Below are 22,799 nucleotides of genomic sequence, written 5' to 3'. Positions count from 1 at the left end.
ATTTTGTATCAATATTTTAACTTATCAATATAAAAAATTATTTAAAAAATCATATTCTATAAAAAAAAATTTCTTAGATGTTCCATTTATGAAAATAAAAAAAAATCATTTTCATCCAACAAAATGTTTATAATTTGGAACTTTTGGGTGCCCCATAAAATCAAACCCTAAACAAGAAATGACATCTAATCAGCCCAAAAACAAGTTGCAGCTTTGAATTTTCAATACCAGGAACTCAAGGAATACAAATGGCGTCATCAAAAAGTAAAACAAAAAAAGGAAATGAATAGCTTAGCTTTGTCTTTCATTTTCTTTCAATCTTACAGAGTGAATCATGCAAACAACACAACCCCAATTCACCAATCCAATACAAGCAGCTAAATATTGCTCTATTTTCAGGTTTTTCAACAGCTTTAACACACGTGTATATATGTATATATATATTATATTATAGTACACAGTTAAGCATTACAAGCCAAAAAGGTGCAAATTGATGTGCAACATATTATTGGGTTAGAAGTTCAAAAAAATTGTGCAGCAATCGGTAGCAGTGTGACACAACTCCATTAGCCCTTCAGCCAATGCAGTAGAATCAGCTTACAGCTTAAATGCCTCCATTTACAAGGACCATTAGGGCTTGACAGTATGCATGGAAGTAGTCGTCGATGCTTTCACCGGCATGCATTTTAAATGCTAAAAACTTGCACTCCACATCAGCAAAAGATTTTAATCCATAAAAAGCACACGGAATAAGCTCAGTGTATGCATTCATGATTCTATGTGTTGGTTTCGGTTATGACACTTCTTGAAATGCTAGATTCAATTCCTGGGCAGACTTTGCCACCGATCCCCCTCTTCTATGGAGAAAACGGAAACAAAAATAAATAAATAGATAAATGAATATGGAGATCTCAGCAAAATGTCATACAGTATAGAAAGTTTGTGCATGATTAAACCCTAGTAGAGCAGCTATCTGCATGTTTAAATAACCACCATGCTCACCTAGTAACTGAGGGGAGACATCGCTTTACTTTTTCAAGTTCTACAAAGCAGAGGTTGCAACGTTCAAACCTAGGACAATCAGCAACATGATCTCAGTTAATAATCCAATTACTGAACACTTGAATATTAAATTTGCAGTTAGGAAGCAAACAGGCAGACCTTTGCTCCGCCTCGATGTCTACACCAACAGGTGTTGAAGCAGATAATGTTGAATATATCATTGGACCAAATACTCTGACCAGCTTAAGCAGCACGTCAAGACAAATGCACAAATGCCTATATAGGAGCTGCAGTTAAATACCGAAACCTATTCTAGTGGAAGATACAATGAACAGAGTGAAGAGAGCCTCAGAAAACTAATGCTAAAATACTACTCATTTTAACCACTTTACGGGTATTGCAGTTTAAAGTTGACCAAAATTACCACAGAGAATGGTGTTTCCAGAACAATTTGAGAGCAAAAATAACAGGCAGAGAGACTGCAAAAATGCATAAAAGTGCAAGATTATGACACTATTCTTACCTATCCATCTCACTTCCAAGGAGACTAGACAGGAGGGGCAGAAGACAAGTGCAAATGTCCAATGTGACAATGTCTATTTTCTCAGTGACAATGCTCAAGACGTCAGCAAGCACCTGCAATTCCCATCATCAAAACAAACCAATTGTAGCTCTTCAATAGGTTCAGGTTACACAAAAGTTTGAATCGAGATGCATGTATTGACAAACTTAAAGTGCTTACAGCATGATCAGCCATCTTTTCCATTGCACTGATTGCACCCTTTATGTCATTCCTTTCCCAGTAGCGATGAACAACCTAAAACCAATATAATAAACAAGGTTCAGCAATCTTCTGTAAAAACTTCAACATTGCCGACATTTTGAGAACAAGTGTAAAACAGAAGTATCTAAACAATCCATAGCATGACTTCCAGTTTGTGTAGGATTTTACCTGTAACTTGGCTAAATGAGACTGCATGGAACCAATGAATTGGTCATGCTGCTCCATTACATCTGCAACAGCATCCTCATCACTGGCAGAAGGCATTTCTATTTCGACAGAGGGATGGTATCCTCTTTGTTTATACTTTTAAAAAAGATAAGAATATGAATACATAAATTAGCATTGGGAACATATTAAAAAAAGTGAATGCAAGCTTAGGTATATTTTTACCGAATTGAATGAAGACATATTTGACACAGATGCATTCCCTGGAGATATACCAAAATTAGGTCTATCACAATTTGAAGGCTTCCCTCTTTTCTCCAAATTTATGACTACATGTGTTCTTCCTGGAGAATTAACCAAAGATAGTGAGTTGAGACTATGGAATTGTGCACAATATCTACCAGCTATGAAGAGATATACCTCCTTTTTGGCTTTCTAAAGGATATGCATCTCTATGTGTTCTTTTCACTTGTGAATCTGAAACAAAGAATTCAGGTTCAGCATGAATAGTTAAACATTTCAACTTGAGAAATGCATAACAACCTGCTTTAACCTTTTGCTTTTTCGACTCTTTGCTATCTTTTGCATTCCAATTTCTATTGGAAAAAACAAATGGCAACGTACAGAGACCATTGCTCCCAAACATGACATTTTCTTTATGCAACCAAAAGTACAGATGCCGTTATTTGGATTTATACAAGGTACTATCCATTGTTCCCTCCACTTCACACTTTCAGTTGTTCATATTAAGTCTCAAGAAAACTTATGGTTGCTATCAAACAGTCATTTACTTAAAGCATTTTAATAGAAAGATTTTCAGTCATAATCTAATTCTGAAACTAATCTGACTGTCAAGGTTAGAAGCAAACAAGTTATAGCAATTTTAAGAAGTTTAGAAGAAGCTAAGTAGGAAAAGCTACAAACAAAGTTAGAAAAGTAAATTGAGAGTTTTAAGAACATACAATTTTCATCCCAGTAGTTTGGAGGCAACTCCACCACTGAGTTTGGTTCACTCTTACCAGAGCCAACACACATATCTTCTCTTGTATTCCTTTCAGCAACAGGCATTCCTTTCATAGGGCTTTTGACAGAAGGAAATATAATCTTGTCCAGAACACTGCTGAATCCATCCACCTTTGAACCTGCACCTTCAGAAGGAGCAGAGATAGCTGGCTGATCCATGTCTTCTCTGTTATTTTGAAATTTCCGAAAACTAGAGGTCTTTGACTGCAAAGAAAATGGCATTGTTCTTCCAACAATACCCAGTTCTTTTTTAGGATCAGTTCCTAGCTCCAAAGTTCTCCCAGCTGGTCCAGTTTCTTTTCTAGATTCAGCAGCTGGCTGGCTCGGCTCCAAACTTCTCCCAGCTATTCCAACTTCTCTTCTAGATTCGGCAGCCTGTTCCAAACTTCTCCCCGATATTCCAACTTCTTTTCTTGATTCAACAGCCTGCTCCAACCTCATATCATTTCTAGGCACAATCACAGGTATGACATCTAACTTGTTAAAATTTGGAGCATTGACAAATGAACTAGTCCTCATGGAACTCCTCTTTGGAGCTGCTCCACTAGGAACTGTTACTGAACTTGGTTGAGTTGTCTTAGGAGCAGTGTTTAAATTGACTCTCTGAGGGGTATCAGGCACATTTCCTGTGGCTTCAACCATTATGCAAAAGCCAGAATAAGATAGATAACAGCTGCAAACACAACCCCCACCTCCCCCCACCCCCTTCAGGGGGCACCATTCTTCCAGATATTTCATAACTTCTATAATAACTGTTTACTTATTGGCTGAGCATGTATTTGCTAATTAGCAAGTAATCATTTTTCTAAGATTTTTCCTTTTTAACAAATTGACCTATTACTACTGCCTGCTTACCAAAAGCAATAGCATAAAGTAAATCGCTTACAGAAAAACTAATGGACATAAATAGTAAGTGAAATTTTGCACAGTTCTACCATACATGTTCTATGCATCAATCCACCTTTTTCCATTCATTTTTTGATTGCTTAAAAAGAGTTGTGTAGTTTAGTTCAGAGTGACGGATTTCACTTGTCTTTCCTGAGACCTTTTTCAACAAATATACTTTTTTTTAATGTAAACTGTATAAATGAAAACTAATTCACCATGAAAAGTATATTTAATGATATGGTTTCTAAAGAAATTTGTGAGAATCAAGAAACATAAAGTGAAAGTGCTAAACCCCAAAACAAAATCAAAGTGATATGTAACATACATGCCAAATTTTTTGACTCCTTAGCAGGATCTGAGTTTTGCGAAATGGATAACCTCCCAAGGGATTTCGTTTCCTTCACTAAAGTATCAGAAATTTGTGAAACTGATAACCTTCCCATACTAGCTTTGGTCGTGTTCTCATTCAGTACAGTAGGGTTTCCACCAGAACTAGATTTCGGCTCAGAATGACTATTCACACAATTAGCATCAGGAACAGCATGAGGATCTATGCGCTGTACCAGGGACCAAAATTTTAATGTTAAAATCTTTAATACAATAACTGCCAAAAAAGAAAGCTGACTGGTTAAATAAATCGGAGTGCAGAAAACTAAACAATACCGAGATGTCCACAACCCAAACGCCAACACAGCTTTGATTATAGGAGCAGCCAAGAAGCTTTCCTTCATGAACAGTAAGATCTGACAATCTAGACCACCCCACATCCACACTATCATGACATCTTATTGGTTCCCATGAGAAAACCTGGAATTTGCAAAGAAAAATGAAGTAAAATGGGAATAGCAACAATTCATTGTAAATCATTAGTCTGATGAAAGTTGAACCATAAAAGACCTCACCTTCAGACTTTCATGTAATCCACAGAGTACAGTCCTCCCATCAGGGTTGAAGGTCAAGCAACGGACTCCAGTAGTCTAAAGTATATAGAAAAAAATCATGTATAAACTCCTCCATAATAAAACAGGAAATCAAAGATCCTATGTCTTAAATATGGAACAAAGATCTTATGATCTCAACAGAATCTCTAACTCTGCTAAGAGAACTGGCAGGTATCCAAGACCAGCTAAAGTACCTCAGGCCCAGTTGAACCAATAAGCTCAAAGGTTTCTAGGTCCCAAAATTTAACAGTCCGGTCAGCTGAACCTGTGAAGGCAAGAGAACATATAATGAAAATTAGAGCACACAAGATGGATCTATAACTTCCTCACACAATATAAAGATACTTTAGGACAACATCATAGAATCACTTCTCAAGTGAGCTAAGTAAGAACTCTTTTCATAGAAGGTAATAACCAACCTGTAGCCAGTAGAAACTCATTGGGATGAAAATCTAAGCCCTGAATTTGGCCTTCATGAGACTTGAAATCATGCAACAGTTTTCCAGCAGTCAAATCCCAAACCTGTTGATATATACGACATGAAAAATATTATTGTAGAAGTTATCTTGAATCAACATTCAAACTCAAACTACAAATGTGCATTTAAATTTGTTTATAAGGTGAAAACTTTTTTTTCAAAGAAAACTGAAAGCAGGTAATCTATACACCAGTCTGACCATTATGATGTATAAACAATGAAATAGCATGCAGATATTAAAATACAAATGGGAGAAAGCCAAAGAACTGCACCTATGAATCCATTCATAGCTATATAACAGAACAGCCAAAGTTTCGAAGTTGGCTGAATCAGAGAATTAAAAACAATATGAATAAAAGAGGCATGTAAGTTCATTCAACACCTCAGCTTTGCATAGCCTCACTCCAAAGTCTCAATTCCAGTCCCCAGGAAATAAGAGCATTGTCATGAAACAGGCTGCCACTAAAAGTATTGAAAACCATTCTTTCTATGTTTATTCACCCTACCATGCCCCCAAAAGAAAAAGGAAGAAACATGTAGATTAGTACAAAATGACTAGCATCATAAACTAAACTACTGCAAACTCTGACCTTCACAATGTTGTCCTCGCCGCCAGATACAACCCATCGGCCATCTGGTGTAAACCTGATTGCATTGACTCCTCGATTATGGCCCTTGTACGTGTGGATACATCCTTTCTTTCTGATATCCCACACCTTGAGATTTGTATCAAGAGAACCAGATGCAAAAAACTCACCAAAGGGATGGAAGTCCACAGAGATGCAATTGGATCTATGACCAGTCAAAGTCCGAACAACTAGAAAAGTATCAGATAGCAAAAATAAATAAATAACCTGACACATATTTAAGACCAGCATTTAACATACAGGCAACAACATGCATATCTAGATTAAAAAAAAGGGAAAACAAGTCCACGGATTTAGATGAGCATACTTTTTGCCTCCTCCAAATCCCAAAGCTTGATAGTGCCACTTGCAGCACCTGCAGCTACCAAGACTTCTGAAGAATCAAAGCTCACTGAATCTATTCCACTCGTGTGTCCTGACAAACTCTGATATAATGGTTCACTTACAAAATTGTACGGGAATAATAAGAATTGACTGGTCACCGAATCCAAAATTTATCACAGGTTGAATTATTTAATCCTATTATTTACCGTATCAAATATCCCCCCCCCCCCAAGTGCCTAGTGAGCATATAATAAATTGCAACATATCATTAACAGTGAAAACACTGGTATTAACAGATAAAAGAATTTAAACGAAAAAGTATTTGAAATGAATTGCATTAAGCAAACATATAGCGAGAACTGACCAGTATGGCGTTGGGTTTTCCAATAGCCCAGAGATTAACCTTGTGATCTTCACCTCCAGTCACAAGAACCCTAGACGATTTTCTTCCAATCTTCAGGCAATTCACACTTGAAGAGTGTGCCACAAATTCCTCTGGTTATTACAATTATTAAGGCTACCCCGGGTACAAAAAATACCAACAAAAAAAAAAGAAGCTGAAAGAGACCTATTTCAGGTGATCGGGGCAACTGCAATGAAAAACTCAGATCAAGTATATCAATTGTAACATAATTTAATAAAAACCTTAAAAAAAAAGGATACGTAGCTTGTACGCGCGTTTGGTAGTCATGGCGGAAACGAAACTGAAGACAATACCCTAGCAATGGCTACAGCAAACATTCAATTTTTTTTCTAAAAAGAAAATCCTTAGATCTCATCTTCATTTCATTATTTTAGCCATTTCCAACGACTGCATAATTGAGAACTTTTGCTGTTAGACAGTAAACATTAAAAAAATACATATACAGACCAAACTTATACAAAAAGAGAGAAATAACCGACATTTTTACCGGAAACCATAGACTTACAGGGAAGACAATAATTGGAGAGATTGTCTCATTGTTGAATCTTCTTGCTTGGATTTCCTCTAAATTTACAGTTTTTAAAGAAATGGAGGAGAAAGTAAGTAGAAGTGGAGTTTGCTTCCGTTTTGCAAATTCAAAAACTTCTCCAATTTTTTCTTAATTAAATCCAAATCTTCAACTTCAAAATCAAACTCTACCAAATGAGATTATTCCAGATATAGAACACAGAAACAGAAGAAAAAAATGAAGAAAAGAAGGGGCCAGTTTTAGAATTCAGGTTTCACTTTCACCACTACTGCTGCTGCTGCTTGTTTTTTTTTTTTTTCAATTTAACTGATTAATAAGGTTTGGGAAGGGAGGGAAATTAAAATGAAAAATGAAAATTCAAAAAACAGAAGGGCCCAATCCAAGAATCCCTCCATCTGCAACTCAAAATCTGAAAAAGACTGGACAACCATACCCCACCATCCTACCACCTTCATTCTCAATTAAACTCTGCTTACCTTTTCTCTTTTATTATTTCTTTTCTTTATTTATTTCAATTCAATCTTTCAAATTGATTTTCTCTACTTAGTTTCAAAGTTTTTTACGTAATTAAAGTGGGAGCCACTAAAAACTATGGCTTGGCTTGGATCTTCTTGCATTGATTCATGTCAATCATGTTATTCTAATTGCACGCCACCTCCTCCTCCACCGCAAAAATTGCTTCTACTCATATCCCTATCTTTTTCTAACCCTTCTCCATTTGGAGAATTTTTGTTAAGCCCATCGATATTTGACGGCACCTCTTCAACTTATTACAATAACAGTTGATACATTAGTCTTGACTTTGCATTTTCCAAGCTTCCATTACGGCTTTACAAGCTCAGTTTGTACATACCAAAATTGTTGCCTTGGACAAAAGAGGGATGGGAATAAGGACAAGACTTGTCTCATCCACCTCTGCTTCGTCTAATGTTTGCACCAATATATATCCGTAATCACTGTCTATGCCACTTCACCTCACTTCTTTCACTAATGATAATTTAGTATATAACATCTATAATTACTATTATTTACGTGTTTAATTAAATTAATATCACTCATCAACCGAAAGTCAATTTAACTATAAAATTATTAAAATTATATTTTTTTTTATAAAATAAAAAATATTATTATGCGAGTGTGAGATTTAATTAAAACTTCATCGACTTTTTACGTAACTTTTTTATAAAAATATTTATTTTATAATTTTTCTTTACACATCAATATTTATATATACGCTAAATACATATATAGTCTATAAGAACTAAAATTATATAGAACAAAATAAGCATTTACCATTGTTGTCTTGCTCCATCAACATCCACCTTTTTAAAATGAAAATATTCCCACTCAAAAAATTCATATCAAATTCAGAAAATAATTTGAGAGTTTTTGATTTGTCGAATCTTAAATTACGTTCTATAATAAATAAAATATGAGATTACCTTGTTTGATTCATTTAATTAGAATGTAAAGTATATCTTTAGTTGACAAAATGTATGATTACATAGAAACACATTTTATTCGATTATTCTTCTTATAACAATTTTTTAAACAAGTTAAACTTTTTAGTCTCAATTTTCATAATAAATTGTTAGAATTCTTGCTTTTTATTACAATTTATATATTAATAAGTAAATATATTTGTGGTTAAATAAATTTATAAATTATAATTATAATAATTCATGAAAAATTATTACAACACTAACCATAATTATAATTATAACTATAATTAATATATTAAATAAAATATAATGATTATAATTGTAATGTATGATATCTACTGTTCACTATAAGAAAAAAACCTAAATTGACTGGAACAATAAAAACATTCGACAAATTGGTCCAAAAATTTAATACTACACATGTAATCTAAGATAATCTAAGAAATGGATTATAATGAAATTACATCTTATATTGTAGAACAACCGGAATATTAATATCCAAACACTATAATCTTATTCGAAATATAACATTCGGCAAACCAACCAACCCCTTCAAGTTTTACCATCCCACGTTTGGGTCAAATATGCAAATAGTCCCCCTTATATTTCATTAAATAATTCAAATAATTTTGCTCCTTTTCCAAATTTTGAAATTAAATTAACTTTTACTTCAAAAAAATCAATTTACTATTAAATGATGTCAAGTTTTCACCATTGGGGAGGTTAATGCCACTTTCCCACTGAAAATTTGACACCATTTAAAATTGAATTGAACTTCAAAATCTAGAAAAGTAAAGGGAGCAAAATTATTGACTTAATACAGCACTAGTTCTACATTTTGACTAGGATAGGAACAATGTGCACAATTTTACCCACTCTTTTCCTTTCAAACTTGAAGAAGCATCCATGATTCAACCACATTAAACTTTCAAAGAAAATACCATCATTTCCACCACTAAATAGTGAGGTCTTTAAATTTTATAAAAGATGTTAATTAATACCATAACATAAACTTTAAGACACAACCGACAGTCAAGATTAGACATGTGGGGCAAGCAATCCATTTGATTGTGTGAAAGTGAACGCAGAATTTTGGAAGATAAAAGATGGAATGCCACTTGTACTAACGTTTAACCAACTCATATTGTGGATCATTACAACTAGGGGTTTAAACTAAGTCTAGGGGTTTAAAAGGAAACTCATTAAGCTTGATCATTGTCAACTAAACTCGAGTTATTGAGTCCTAACTTCTGGCTCAAATAGCTAATGTCACTAGAAACACTGTGCCAAAATGGTAATTTAGGTGCTGCAGAAGTGTACATATCTACAGCATATTCCACTGTTGCATAGCAATAAAACTATTCACATACCGGTACGTGAGGATCCACTTCAAAGGCATCAGCAACCATCTGTACCAAATCATCTAATAGCATTATGCCAAACCTCTCAATGAAATGCAGAAACTATGCGTCCCGTTGCTACCTCCTTACAGAAATAATAAATGAAATGCACATTTAACTGAGGTAGAATCCAGCATGATAAGTGTATATCATTCAACTGAAAACTGCAAGTCTAAAAGGGCATAAAAAGGCTGGATATGCAAGCAACCATACTTCTCCCTTTTTTCACTTGAGATTAAAGTCCATGTGCTAGCAAACTAAACAAATACCCAACTAAGCTTTCAAGAAAACAGCAAGCTTCCGGTATAACAATTCATTGCCTTAGAAAAGCATAGGATCACATATAATACATTTGATGAAGAATTAAAATGCTCAAGGGTTAAACCCTATTTGCTTTTGCAGTTCATCATTGCTTTCCAAGAGTCAAATATTACAATAGCAGGGGACTTAGATACACAACATGGAGTAGCTCTCTGTTGAATAAGATATGGCTAGAAATTCAGGAATGAAATTGTGAGAACAAAATAAACAAAAAATTATGAAGGAAAACGCATCTGCAGACATACAAAATGAAAGATCTACTTTTGATTGAGTCAAGTTTTTCAGCTAATTAAATGATAATGCCACAGAAATTAGCCAATGCATCTGAAAAAAGTGATGACGAATGTGAGATGAGCTCAAAATGAAATCACCTAGATAAATCAGCAGAAAGAATGCCTAGTATTGAACAACATGAATGGACACCAATAGCATGCGGAAAACACAGTTTACGGAAACTTTTAATGATAGACATGTAATTATTCTTATCAGCAATGCTAGTTATATTCTGCACAATAAATATTGACACTTCAGCAGGAAACCAAATGGAGATGCTACGCTATGTTCTCAGGTAAGAAAATTCTAAATTGAAAATTTGATATCCAATTTATATATCATTCACCAATCATTATGTAGAGAAGTAACACCCAGGACATCAAAGGTAAGTGACTCTGACCCATTCATACCGTTAACCTATGTTATCAAGGCCACTTCCCAAAGCAACTCAAGTTTGTTGTATTGTTTTTCTTTCTTTCCTTCTTTCTCTATCAGATGTGCAAGCACTTGTTTAGTTTCAACAAGAAGAGTCTTTTCCTTAATTCACATTGCTGTAAAAATATGTCAAAAATACACTATTCATCTTCCATTTTAGTATATAGCTCTTTTGGGGATGATTACCACTAAAAATCAACAAAATCACTTTTGCACAGAAATAGCAGACACTTTTTTTACATTAAGTCTAAACCACACTCTCACTTGGCACTTGTTTTCATTTGTAGTTTAGTGTTTTGAAAACATAACGAATCCAAACCGAAGAAGAGTTACCAGCCTAAACCAATTGTGACAGAGCACAGAATAACTGAAAAACTAATAGAAACAGAACAGAAGCCAACATGAGCCTTGTAAAGGGATAAAACAAAAACTCAGCGTAGATACTATGACAGGTTCCTGATGGCATTTTAAGTGTAATTAGAAAAGATAACCCATTTTGACTGAAATCACACAAAGGAGAAAACATCTAATAGTTGTTAATCTTACCGTATCATTACAAGAATAAATTCTACCAATAGGTATGATACCGGTCGTAGTACATCTAATACATTATACATAATAGTTGGAAGATAGAGAATCAAGTACAAGTCATATACATAAGTAAGCAGTAAAATGAAGGTAACCCTCGGATATAAGAACTTCAATTCCATTTAAGGTAACTCTAGATATAAGAAGTTCAAATCTATTTAAGGTATAGGAACTTCGATTCTACAAAGTAACGAACAGAAAACAAAAACAAAGAAATCAGATTCCCAGGTAGAACTGAACGGTAAAGGTAAAATATATACAACAATGAGCAATTATTGGCTTTTGGTTATAAGAAAGAAAGCAAAAAGACGCTTAAAAAAAGAGTAATTTTGCCTGGCGTACGGAGAAGAACCGACATTTCTAATCAAGGAATTCCAATTCCTCCTCTTTAAGATGGACGAAGAACTTGACAGGTCCTCGGCCTTCAATTTCCTTAAGAAACTCCACCTTGTAAGGAAGATTAGCTGAAATCGGTTTCCCTTTCCAGATTCCGACGTACTGCTTAATCACTCCTTCCATACCAATCAGATCCAACTCCGGCTCGCGAACGACGTGATACACTTTGAGCGGTACCTTCACCTTAACCTTGGCCCCTACTTTAGCTTCCTCGTCGGCTTCGGCGGACCCCGAAGCCGACGCGTTTTTCTCGTCCTTGTCGAGGGAAGCGGTGGAGACAGCTTGGCAAGAAACGATCCTCCGCGCCCCGGCAGACACAATGACGGCGGTTAAAGGGGAAGGAAACGACGCTGGTTTCAGAGTCATGAAGGTCGTTTTGATAACCGGAGAAGGCTTTGCATTATGACGAGTGATGAAATAAGAAGCAGACGTTGCCGAAGAGAGAGCCAACGTCATAATCTCTATTCTTCTTTCAACGTCTTCTACGTCTTCTCCTTTCCCTCGCTTTGGCTTTGGGTTTTCTACGTCAGGTATGCTTGCTGTCGGAAAAGAACTTTCTAAATCGAAACTATCGAAGCGCAGGTGGAGGAGGGAGCGTGGAGTCTTTTATTACCAATAGTTACTTACTATTGTTATCTTTGGGATGTGGCGGACCTTCAACGTCCTGTATTTTGTTCTTCAATTTCGATTTCTTCGGGTTTTTATATTTTTCATTATTAAAAAATATTGAAAAAGTACATCTCAAATCCAAATCTTAAATCAAATCATTTCACTATTATTTGCAATAGAATTGTGCCTTTTAAAACCCGATTATGTTTTTTTAAGAAAACAACTAAGAATAGATTAAATTTCTAATCCGGAGTTAAATAATTAATAAGCTTGCAATTTTAGATATTTGTAACCCGACCAGAAACACTTGTACTGAAAAGAATAAATCTGACGATCAAATGGTGAACGAGAGTCTAGATATCATCAGTGCCATTCCATTGCTTGCGACAGATATTGACCGGACTGGTGACGAGGGGATGAGGAATGAGAGGTGGGAAACGCAAACCCCCACACTCTACAACAATAATTAATTTATGGATAACCTACGAAACCCATGCCAACCTAACCTTTTCCCATCCATCAACACAATCAGCCATGCATCACCGAACAGCGACTCCAAGTTCCAACTACTGCCACATTCAAATATCTACTCCACCAAACCAATCCCACGCTCTCCAACAAGAATCCTCCCCAACTGAACTAACAAGTCATACTAACACAAGGGATCTAAGCAATAAACAAACAACTCAAAAACTAAAGCTTAAAATGGATCCAAATTCCAAATGCCTGTATCAAAATAATCCATACATATACGCACCATTTTTAAAACCAACTTACATAGGCGATTTGCCCTGCCATGGCTTGGAAGCTTCCCTCAAATATGATAACTTAGCACTGATTAAACTAAGTACATAGAAAGGAATGAGATATCAGAGGAAAAGCTCTGATGATGATGGTGTAAAGAAATTTAAAAGATAAACAAAGATGGGTAAATGTTTAATACATTTAGAAGCTCACAGTCACACAGAATCTAACGGGAGGAAAGTGTATTTACTGTAAGAGTAAGAACATAATAAACAAGCAACAGATACATAAACCCAACAAAAATTTACAGGGATCCTCACTGTATGTATGTAATGGCACAAATGGGGAGGGATTAACATGAAAAATATATCACAAGACATTGTTTTTTGTATAAGGACACTCACGAGAGGAGAAGGGAGCACCGGCATCCAAGATATTGGCAAAAAGAAATTTTCAAAAAACACATCTCTTAATCATTATACATGACGGTCAGGGAAGCGACCAATTAGTCTGCACTGTTCTGGAAGCAAAGATGATGCCACTTGTCCATTGAGGGGGAAAAACTCACCATCAATACCACAACCATTATGCGTGTGTTTCCCAGCCTTAATCTTAACTGATTTCACCTGTATTTCAATGGAAGTTAAATCATGAGTTGATATTTATGCATACCGGACCCAGTTAACAGATATACCATAAGAATCAGCAAAACACCCATCGTACATCCCAAAACAAATTGAAGAGGATGGGGCAACTATTCTTATGTGAAAAACAGTGCACAAACTACAACAAGCATGTTCAAACCAGCCATAACTCTGCCTTGACAATTTTACAAAAAACTTTGGATGGGATTTATGGGCTCGACGACAATGTTTCTATATTTGAAATATGAAGTTTTTTATTGACTAAAGGAAACTGATGCCTTTACCTTGACATATTCAACATATGGCAGTGAAAGGTGTTTACCCATCTGTAGCAGCAAGAAAAATCTCATCAACTTCAACCGCCCACTCCCATGAACTAAGAGCATATCCATGGTATTGTCATCATGTTCAGCTCTTGGAGCAACCACCTGAGAACTTTGCACAGTTCTGCATGCATGGTTGCACACAATGATGCCAAGAAATGGCCCCTTGGTCAAAACCCATTTATCTTCAAGTCTTGGGACAACTTCCTTATTTATTCCTGAATCAACATCATCTGATGGCCCTGGTAACTCGATTGGATTTTCCACATCCCAATTAGCCTCAGTGTCCCACTTTGGTTCAGCATCCCAAATTGGACCAGGATCGGACAATGTTGAAGATATATCCTCTCTATCATTTGTTGCAGCATTACCCCAAGAACATCTCGAAGGATCATGTGCTGCAGTCAATCCACTCCATCCTTTATCTGTCCTTGATTTTGATCTGGTCCGTGGCCAGTTTAGAGTCGATGAGAGTGGTAACTGAGGATGAATAACTTCAGGCTCAGCTGTTACATTGCTTCTGCTAGATGACAGCCGTTTAGTCTTAGGATCAAGGCCTCGTACATATTCAGATGGTTCAGTGCTGGCATGCATATTACTAGAAGTGTCCATCTCGCCTCCAGACATTCGGCTAGGAGTCATTATTGAATCAATACTAGATAAACTCGAGGCTCTAGGAATGCCATCTATGTATGACCTCCTTATAACGTCTGTGTACAGGTCAGACATGTCAACTACTTCCCGATCAGCAGAGGTTTTACCTTCTCGATCCTCTTTCTCTGCAGGAAGGTACTCCACTTCATAGTTGTATGTTGGCAAACACAAAAACTTGAAGAACCCAGCAACAAAATATCGTAGAGGACCAAATCGTTTCTGATATTTCTCAGAAAGCTTTAAGACTGCAAGCCAGAAAAAAAGATACAAACATACAATTACAATTTCCTCACTAGGAACCCATAAAAGATGGGGAAATTATTTTATGCACTCATCAGTGTATATGCTAATAAAAGATTTCACTCAATCATTCTATACATAGAAAATCATGCATGTGTTCATCAAGTCTAATTTGCCTTCATTGTTGTTAATAATAAAGATCAAAGCCAAAAGTTACTAGAATGCAAATTCAAAGTAAAAAAGAACCATCTGACATAAGTAACTAAGAATGAAAATTTTCTAGTTCAGGATTACAGATAATTTTAAAGGAGTGCAAGGTGCTCAACCTTAAATGGGCAAATTGAAGCCAAAATATTCAAAAAAAAAATCTGCAAATGATAACCAAAGGCTAGTCTAGGAGTAATTCTGGTATGTGATTTCAATTAAACACAAACTTATGATGATGTTAGAACAGAAAAGGATGGGTACAGAAGATAGCATTTTCTTAATGCAGAGAAAATGGAAACAAGTGAAAAGCAAAACCAGTCACCTTCTAAAAGCCAATAACAGCTACTAGTTGATGAGCATTAACATATGTGAGGTTGAATGCTCAAGTCATTCTAAAAGGATAATCATAGTCTAAGTGTAACTCACTCGAAATTGATGCAACATGGTAAGTATTATTTGGACAACATGCTCACATGGTAATGCCTGTTAGACTGAAGCATCAAAAAAGCAAACATAGGCCATTCAAAAAGGAATAAGAAAAAAAAGGATAGTTGAAAGAAGACAACAGAGGTTGATGGAATATAGAAACCAACAGACTTCTATGGCATCAGCCAGGGTGGATCATCATGTCACCAGTACATACCATCACTGACAAATCCATAATAGGAAACCGTCATTCCAAAGTGAATAATACCAGTCTGAATCCACTCAACAGCGAAAACATCTGTAGCTGTAAGACCTCCCTGAAACATAAAAGGGAGAACCACAATTGTAAGCAACAAAATGATTACCGGGAATTTAATGTTTCTATAACAAGAAACATGTAGTATTCTTAACTCTTTTCCTTATTTCGCTGGTTATTAAAGAGAGAAGTTTCCACAAACAGAAACACAACAGCATGACATATTTCTCCCAAACTTTGCATGGCAACATGTTAGGGTCATTAAGGTGTTGTTAAACAATTTCAGACCCATGTTTCAAAAAGGTTTTGAAAATCAATCAGTAAAAGGGAGAAACAGAATAACCAGCAAGTAAAGCAAATCCCATCTTGAATTTCCTAAGCAGCTTTACCTTCACAATAGAAATCGCAGCAGAGACAGGATCTCTAACTCCAAGAACAGTCCAAACCAGTGAATTATCCGACCCTGCTGGTATAATTCCAATGGGTATAGAAATTCCTTCTTTCTGATTGTCTCTACTAAGCAGACCATTTAGAACCTACAAATATGAAATATATCAGGATGACATAACTAGTTAATAATGCAACTGAAATATCAGCAGAATACCTAAAAGAACACAACCCCATCCAAAGGACTATATTTTCTATTACAATGCATTTGAAAAAGCATCGAGTCCCTATTCAGTACTGTGAAATCCTCACACCAGTCCCCCCTAGAATGAAAAAGGAAAATCTGATGGTTTATGTACTAATAACAACGAATAATCACAGGGCTTATTCAGAATCCTATATAATAAGTAAGTCTCAACTAAATAAATGGACAAAACTTTAGTGTAGGAAAGAAAAAAGAACCGTGGGTGACAATGAAAAAGGATATAATAGAATCCAATGTAGCCAATCCATGTTGCTGGAATAAGGATAGCTAACTAACAATTTCAGAGGCTATTTGCTATTAAGGAGTAATACATTTCTAAATTTAGGTTGATGAAATCTCAAGATAGACAATTTTGTATCATGTTGAGTGATTAGGAAAAACTTCATTCGATACAGATATTCAGATACAGCCTCAATCGAGAAGAAGTTCTCTCTACATTCAGAGGACAAGTGGTCATACTAGACAAGACCGTTAAGAATATTAATTTGAAAACCAAAGATGATTTATGTTACAAATTCAGAAACCATTCTATAAGATGCATGCATAGAAAACTGCATGGTATTCTTACCTTTATAAGGTCAAATTAATTATAAGCCCATGTTTATTTTGACTCCAAATCTTTAATACCATAAATAAGCAGGGGGAATATACTAGCTTAATGAGCAAACAGCGACCACAATGTACTTACAGAAACATAGTTATTAGTCATTGCCTAAAACTATGTTCCATAAATAGATGGTCATTAGAGGTAAGTCCCTCAAAAAATTGATCCAGGAATCACACAATGACACAACAGAATACCAGTTACCTTATAAGGTTTTTGAGTTATTTCACTCATCAATTTAACCAAACAATACTAATGGTGTTGAAATGGGTTTATAAATAAATAGAGCAAATGAAGCGAAATGTTCTCTAGAAAAAGAGAAAACAAATAAATAAAAACAAATATGAAATTCTTGAATAAAGTTGAAATAACTAACCTCGTTGATAATGCCATCACCACCAACGCATATTATTCCTGAAAGGAAGTAGAATTATTTAAATTCGTGCTAATGGAGATGATGAGGGCAATCTTTAAAAATATAAGCAAAGCTAGAATAACAAAATAAATGATCAAGTATTACTACCATCAGGACATGTGCTGATATCAACTGTAGATGCCAGCTTCTTGGCATGGCCTGCAGATGTTGTTTTGACAACCTCCAATTTAAACCCTGCAAGCTGCCACAGTTTGCATACAATGTCAAACTCTATAAAGCCCAAACTCCAAAACAGCTTTTTCTTGACAATAATATATATATACGACAAGGGAGGGAAAGCAGTGATCTTACAACAAACGAATGAAGCAATACGTTACAGAAAAATGAAGATTAAGCACGTGACAAAACAAAATATCATTATCCAAAAAAAGTACCATATGATCGATCAACATTAAAGACTAAAGAAATCAGTAAATTATGCATTATTTTTGTACACGACATATGATGCCTTTCTATATTTTACTTCAATTATATCCATCCTTATAAGGAAATTCTATCAATCAAAGTCTGCCAAACATATGTCGTAGAATTGAAAGGTCCAATCACATGCAATGCCAAATATCCGAGTATCTACGATACTAGGGAGAAAATAACAGAGGAAAGATAAAACATACTTCAATATTTATCAAGACTTGGTCAAAGGCTATACATAGCTAAATAGTTTTGTTCCAGATTTTCATTTTGACTATGATGTCATAGTAAAATATTCAACCTTCTATAACTGTCGCAAAGATTCCTACGGCATCTTCAGTTCAAAAATTCTATTTTATCCAACCACTCTTTTCCCCTACAAATATTTCCCAACAGAAAAATCAAGGCATTCATACTTAAAGCAGTTATGCAGAAATGCTCCAACTAAGATCATAAAGAACGATTTGACCAAGGAACTCCAAGATTTAGATGCATCCAAGTAAGGTAATCTATTCATGTAAGAGAAAAAACACACTAAGGATTTTATTTACTTATAGGTTGATATGGTAGAGAGGAAGAGAACTACAAAGTAACAACCAACAACAGTAATTATGATCAATGACAACCAATTCCAATGTATTAAAACTATAAATTATGTTGAAAGTAACAGTAATAGAATCTATAAAAATCTGTAAAGATAGAAGACAAGGGGCATACCTTAAATATTGGTTCGACAATTCCATGGAAAACTTTACTAGAACGACCCCGACCTGACCTTGGATTCAATATGACGAGCATTTTTGGTGGATTCCTGCACCTGAAGACGAGCTCGGGAGGAGCATCTATTGGAAACAATTCAGAAGAAGCTTGCTTCTTTGAAGAAACTAAAGGGTGAGGCAAACAATTGATGAAACATTGCTGGTCTGCAAACCCACCAACCCATTGAACAGCTTCTTCCACACTAGAAGCCAAGAATCGAAAATCCTTTCGACTTCTCTTTGGTTTAATAAAGCATGAAAGGCCATAAGAACCCCTTTTTAGAGGGTATGAATGCACAGTGAAATGTCTAACACCGACATTGTAAGATACCTATAAAAAAAAACTGAATAGACTGATTGCAAACCCAAAAAGCCCAAAAATAAATACTTAATTCATTGCAAGGGTCTATTTCAGAGATTAAATGTTTACCGAGATAACATCATCAAGAGACAAGACATGCGAACCCCAAACCAACGCCTTGCTAGTGAGTTTAGCAGCAACAGATTCTTGTTTGGCAATATCGGTAGAAGAATTCTGCTCTACATCGGCGGGATTAGCAATATTTGGGGTATTCTTTCTCTTATCCAAAATGAGCTTCCCTGTGTAAACCACATACCCAAGTAAATCAGACTTTTCATCCCCTCCGATGTCGATTCGATGCTCTTCCCCCTTAGATTTATCAGTCTGATCATCCGTGACAGGGGCTTCGCTGCGTTTGGAGGAAGCCTTGAGCTTCTTAGTACGTTTCTCTGGGAACACAATTGGGGAAGAGTGGGTTGCTATTTGGGAGCACAAGCTCAGCCGCCTCACCGACTGCTGAGAAGGCGGCGGAGGCGGCGACGACACTCTCACTGAAGGACTATTACTACTTCTCGACAGACTCCCACTCTTCTGCATATCCGTTCACGCGCTTCTGCTCCGTAATTGTAACCACCAAATTTCACAACCACGGAGAATAAAAAACAGATGGAGACATACAACAGAAAAAAGGAAATCTTTGTTTGTATTTTTGTTTTTTCTTAATTTTATTTTTTCCTTTCTTATAATCACACGCCAGCTGTAGTAGAAGACCTGGAGATTATGATGACGGTGGGAACTCGAAAGCCGCGAATTGCGATCAGAGGTCCCCCACAGCGCGAATCGTAGGATTAAATCTGGCAGATCAGCTCACGATTTTCAAATTTTACTTCTTTTTTTCCTTTTAATATAGCTTTAATTTAAATTGTGAAAAAATATTATGAAATTATTTCGAGAGTCGACATGGTTTAAAAGAAATGAAAATTGAAACCTCACCTTAAAAGGAAGAATACGGAGGTTAATGCGGCGGATTGAGCGGCTGCCGAAATGAATTGAGTTCAGATAAGCGGATTCGTTGATTGAAACCTAAGGCGATGATGGTCCCTTCCTTTTTCAGTCTCATTTTCATGTCTATAATATATGAGCCTACCTTTTTCTTAAATAAAATTAAAATATTATTTTACTCAACCACTTTTTATTCCACTATTTTTTTAAATATTATTATCTTTTATAAATATATATATATAATATTAAAAGGAAAATTAAAGAAGGAAAAAAAAACTCGTTTTGCGAGTCTTCCCTACGCACTGGCAGCCATTGACTTTCTTTTTTGTTTTTTTTTTCTAATTATTCTAACATGTTTTTTTTTGAAAAATGACCGTATTAAGCGATTACATTAGATAAAATTCTAATCAAGAGTAAATAGATATGTTGTGATCTTTTCCTAATAAGTTCATGACCGAAATTAGTGGAGATCTAAATAAACGTATCAAAGAGTTATCTGTATCGGCAGGGGCGAAGCTAGAATAAATTTTTAGGGGGGCCAAATGAAATTTTAATTTTTTTACAGTTTATATCTTTATAATTTTTAAAAGATTAAATCGAATTTTTATAATTTTAGGGGGCCTAAAGTATAATTTTATTTTTTTTAATTTAAATTTTTTAAAAATTTCAATGGCCTAAATATAAAATTTTCTATTTTAAGGGTGCCAGGGCCTTTGCCAGCCCGCATTTATCTTCCTCTGTGTATCAACACATTTAGTCATATGATCAGTAACACCATTAAAAATTCTCAGGATATGTTAGATACGTATCTCCTGCTTCCAATATGAAATTTGATATAACATTCGCAGATCCACTAAATTATTCAAAATGTTTCATAACTTATATACCATCAAAGACTTAAAAATTAATACATTTTAATAATTTTTTTATGTAAAATTTAATTCATATAATATAAATATTATAATAACGTTATTTTAAAATAGAATTAATATGAAATAATAGGACGTTCCAATACTATGTAGAGTTTAATATGAGGAGAAATAGAAGTAATGTAGATTCTTTTTCTAGATTCCAAATTATATTATTAGATTTTTTTGTGATTCTTGATATTTATTTAATGTAATAAAAATATTTATTTTTTACATTATCAATAAAATAAAAGAAAAACTCACAAGGTTGACATTTTCTTTAAAGTGTTTTATTAATAAATTATAAGAAATTCGAAACATTTATTAAAAAAAATTAGATAATGATTAAATTAAGGAATAAAAGGTTAGAGATAAGCATCAGCATTCCTTTAGATTTATACATGGTAATCAAAGGATAAATTTCATGATTCTTTGAATTAAATTTATACCCAAAAGGAAAAAGTTGGTTAAACAACCACCTCTTCCCAAAAATCATTTTAATTTCAAATTATTTTAGATTAAGTTTATATTATATTATATTATATTATATTATATCATATTATATTATTTAAGTTGTTGATTAAATGTTAATTATTAACCCAATTAAAAAAATATTAAATGCTTTTTAATTTAACAAATTTATTCATTTCACACTTTTATATAATTTTTTATAAATATATGTTTTACATGATTTTTTTCATTCGTATCGTGAATATGCTTATGAAGGAATAAACTATTCTTTTCTTCTTTAAATTTCGTTGATGGAGAGATATTAATATTACATGAATTATTTGCACTGTACTCATTATTATCAACTCGAGAGAAAATATAGAATGAACATGGATAATAATTTCATACTAATCCAAATTTGTCCATATACTCCCATTTTTAATAAAATTCTAGCTAGAAGCAAACAAATACTATAGTTGACCTCTCTATGGAGATCCGGTAACCACGTATGTAAGGGTATAATCATTGATTTAACAACAAAAACAAAAAGAAATCCAATATAGAATATTATTTCCAATGCAACAAGATAGGGTTGATTAGCTAATGTTTCAAAATTCATTGTTGGTTCGTTAGAACTGTATAAACCAAGACCTGAAACTCCCATTAATAGAAAAATGAAACCCCTACAATGTACAAAATAAAATTTGTAGCTAAGAATAGACGTTTCTTCCAACCCCACTCCCAACACGGATAGAAGTAAATAAATGAGAATTAATTCGAACTCTCACCTGATGAGAAAAAGTAAAACGTCTTTAGAGAAAAATGATCTTATTTGACCACTGGGCATTGTTAGCATCAAGAAATGAAATAATTGTAAATCATGAGCAATTGGCGAAGCCACCAAAGTTGCTAAAGTGGTGATAAATATTGTCAATAAAATGGATCCTATAGAATGTCCATCTATTCCCAATCTTCATCAAAAACAAAAAATATTCATTTATAATCTTCTACCAATTAGATTAATGGATCCAATCAGTAATGATAACAAAATGTATAGGTTGTTAGAAGCAGTTTGAAAATAAATACAATGGCGAAGCCCAAAAATATTTTTTTG

The 22,799-nt window shown here is 34.6% G+C and overlaps 3 protein-coding genes across 5 annotated transcripts; all 3 read right to left on the bottom strand.

Annotated features, from left to right (window-relative positions):
• Nucleotides 1-279: 279 nt before the first annotated feature.
• On the bottom strand, nucleotides 280-7,725 carry LOC107929783 (katanin p80 WD40 repeat-containing subunit B1 homolog KTN80.3). Of its 2 annotated transcripts, none has more exons than XM_016861299.2 (19): nucleotides 7,182-7,725; nucleotides 6,916-7,063; nucleotides 6,617-6,747; nucleotides 6,236-6,353; nucleotides 5,872-6,098; nucleotides 5,223-5,325; nucleotides 4,998-5,068; nucleotides 4,765-4,839; nucleotides 4,526-4,669; nucleotides 4,188-4,419; nucleotides 2,914-3,606; nucleotides 2,372-2,428; nucleotides 2,177-2,295; nucleotides 1,955-2,089; nucleotides 1,745-1,819; nucleotides 1,526-1,638; nucleotides 1,162-1,278; nucleotides 1,003-1,071; nucleotides 280-854 (listed from the first exon to the last, which is right to left on the bottom strand). In XM_016861299.2, exons 2-19 carry the CDS (start codon nucleotides 6,941-6,943, stop codon nucleotides 794-796), a joined length of 2,568 nt encoding a protein of 855 aa, XP_016716788.2. In that variant the 5' UTR covers nucleotides 6,944-7,063; nucleotides 7,182-7,725; the 3' UTR covers nucleotides 280-793. The 2 variants fall into 2 exon arrangements, with proteins under 2 accessions (XP_016716788.2, XP_016716780.2); XM_016861291.2 differs by having other exon boundaries at nucleotides 280-857; nucleotides 7,182-7,722.
• Nucleotides 7,726-11,766: 4,041 nt separating this feature from the next.
• Nucleotides 11,767-12,516, bottom strand: LOC107929812 (ferredoxin-thioredoxin reductase, variable chain). The gene has a single exon (XM_016861325.2). The coding sequence runs from the start codon at nucleotides 12,514-12,516 to the stop codon at nucleotides 12,025-12,027; it is 492 nt and encodes a 163-aa protein (XP_016716814.1). The 3' UTR covers nucleotides 11,767-12,024.
• On the bottom strand, nucleotides 11,767-20,518 carry LOC107929797 (sphingoid long-chain bases kinase 1). 2 transcript variants are annotated; one of them, XM_016861310.2, is made up of 9 exons: nucleotides 20,319-20,518; nucleotides 19,455-20,179; nucleotides 18,984-19,355; nucleotides 17,943-18,036; nucleotides 17,796-17,833; nucleotides 16,553-16,699; nucleotides 16,125-16,224; nucleotides 14,342-15,279; nucleotides 11,767-14,039 (listed from the first exon to the last, which is right to left on the bottom strand). In XM_016861310.2, exons 2-9 carry the CDS (start codon nucleotides 19,920-19,922, stop codon nucleotides 13,890-13,892), a joined length of 2,307 nt encoding a protein of 768 aa, XP_016716799.1. In that variant the 5' UTR covers nucleotides 19,923-20,179; nucleotides 20,319-20,518; the 3' UTR covers nucleotides 11,767-13,889. The 2 variants fall into 2 exon arrangements, with proteins under 2 accessions (XP_016716799.1, XP_016716806.1); XM_016861317.2 differs by having other exon boundaries at nucleotides 19,455-19,938; nucleotides 20,319-20,459.
• Nucleotides 20,519-22,799: the final 2,281 nt, after the last annotated feature.

The sequence above is a fragment of the Gossypium hirsutum genome, chromosome A12, assembly GCF_007990345.1.
Source record: "Gossypium hirsutum isolate 1008001.06 chromosome A12, Gossypium_hirsutum_v2.1, whole genome shotgun sequence".
Taxonomy (NCBI): Eukaryota; Viridiplantae; Streptophyta; class Magnoliopsida; order Malvales; family Malvaceae; genus Gossypium; species Gossypium hirsutum.
Note: the sequence above shows the minus strand (reverse complement) of the source record. Positions and strands in the feature narration are given on the sequence as shown.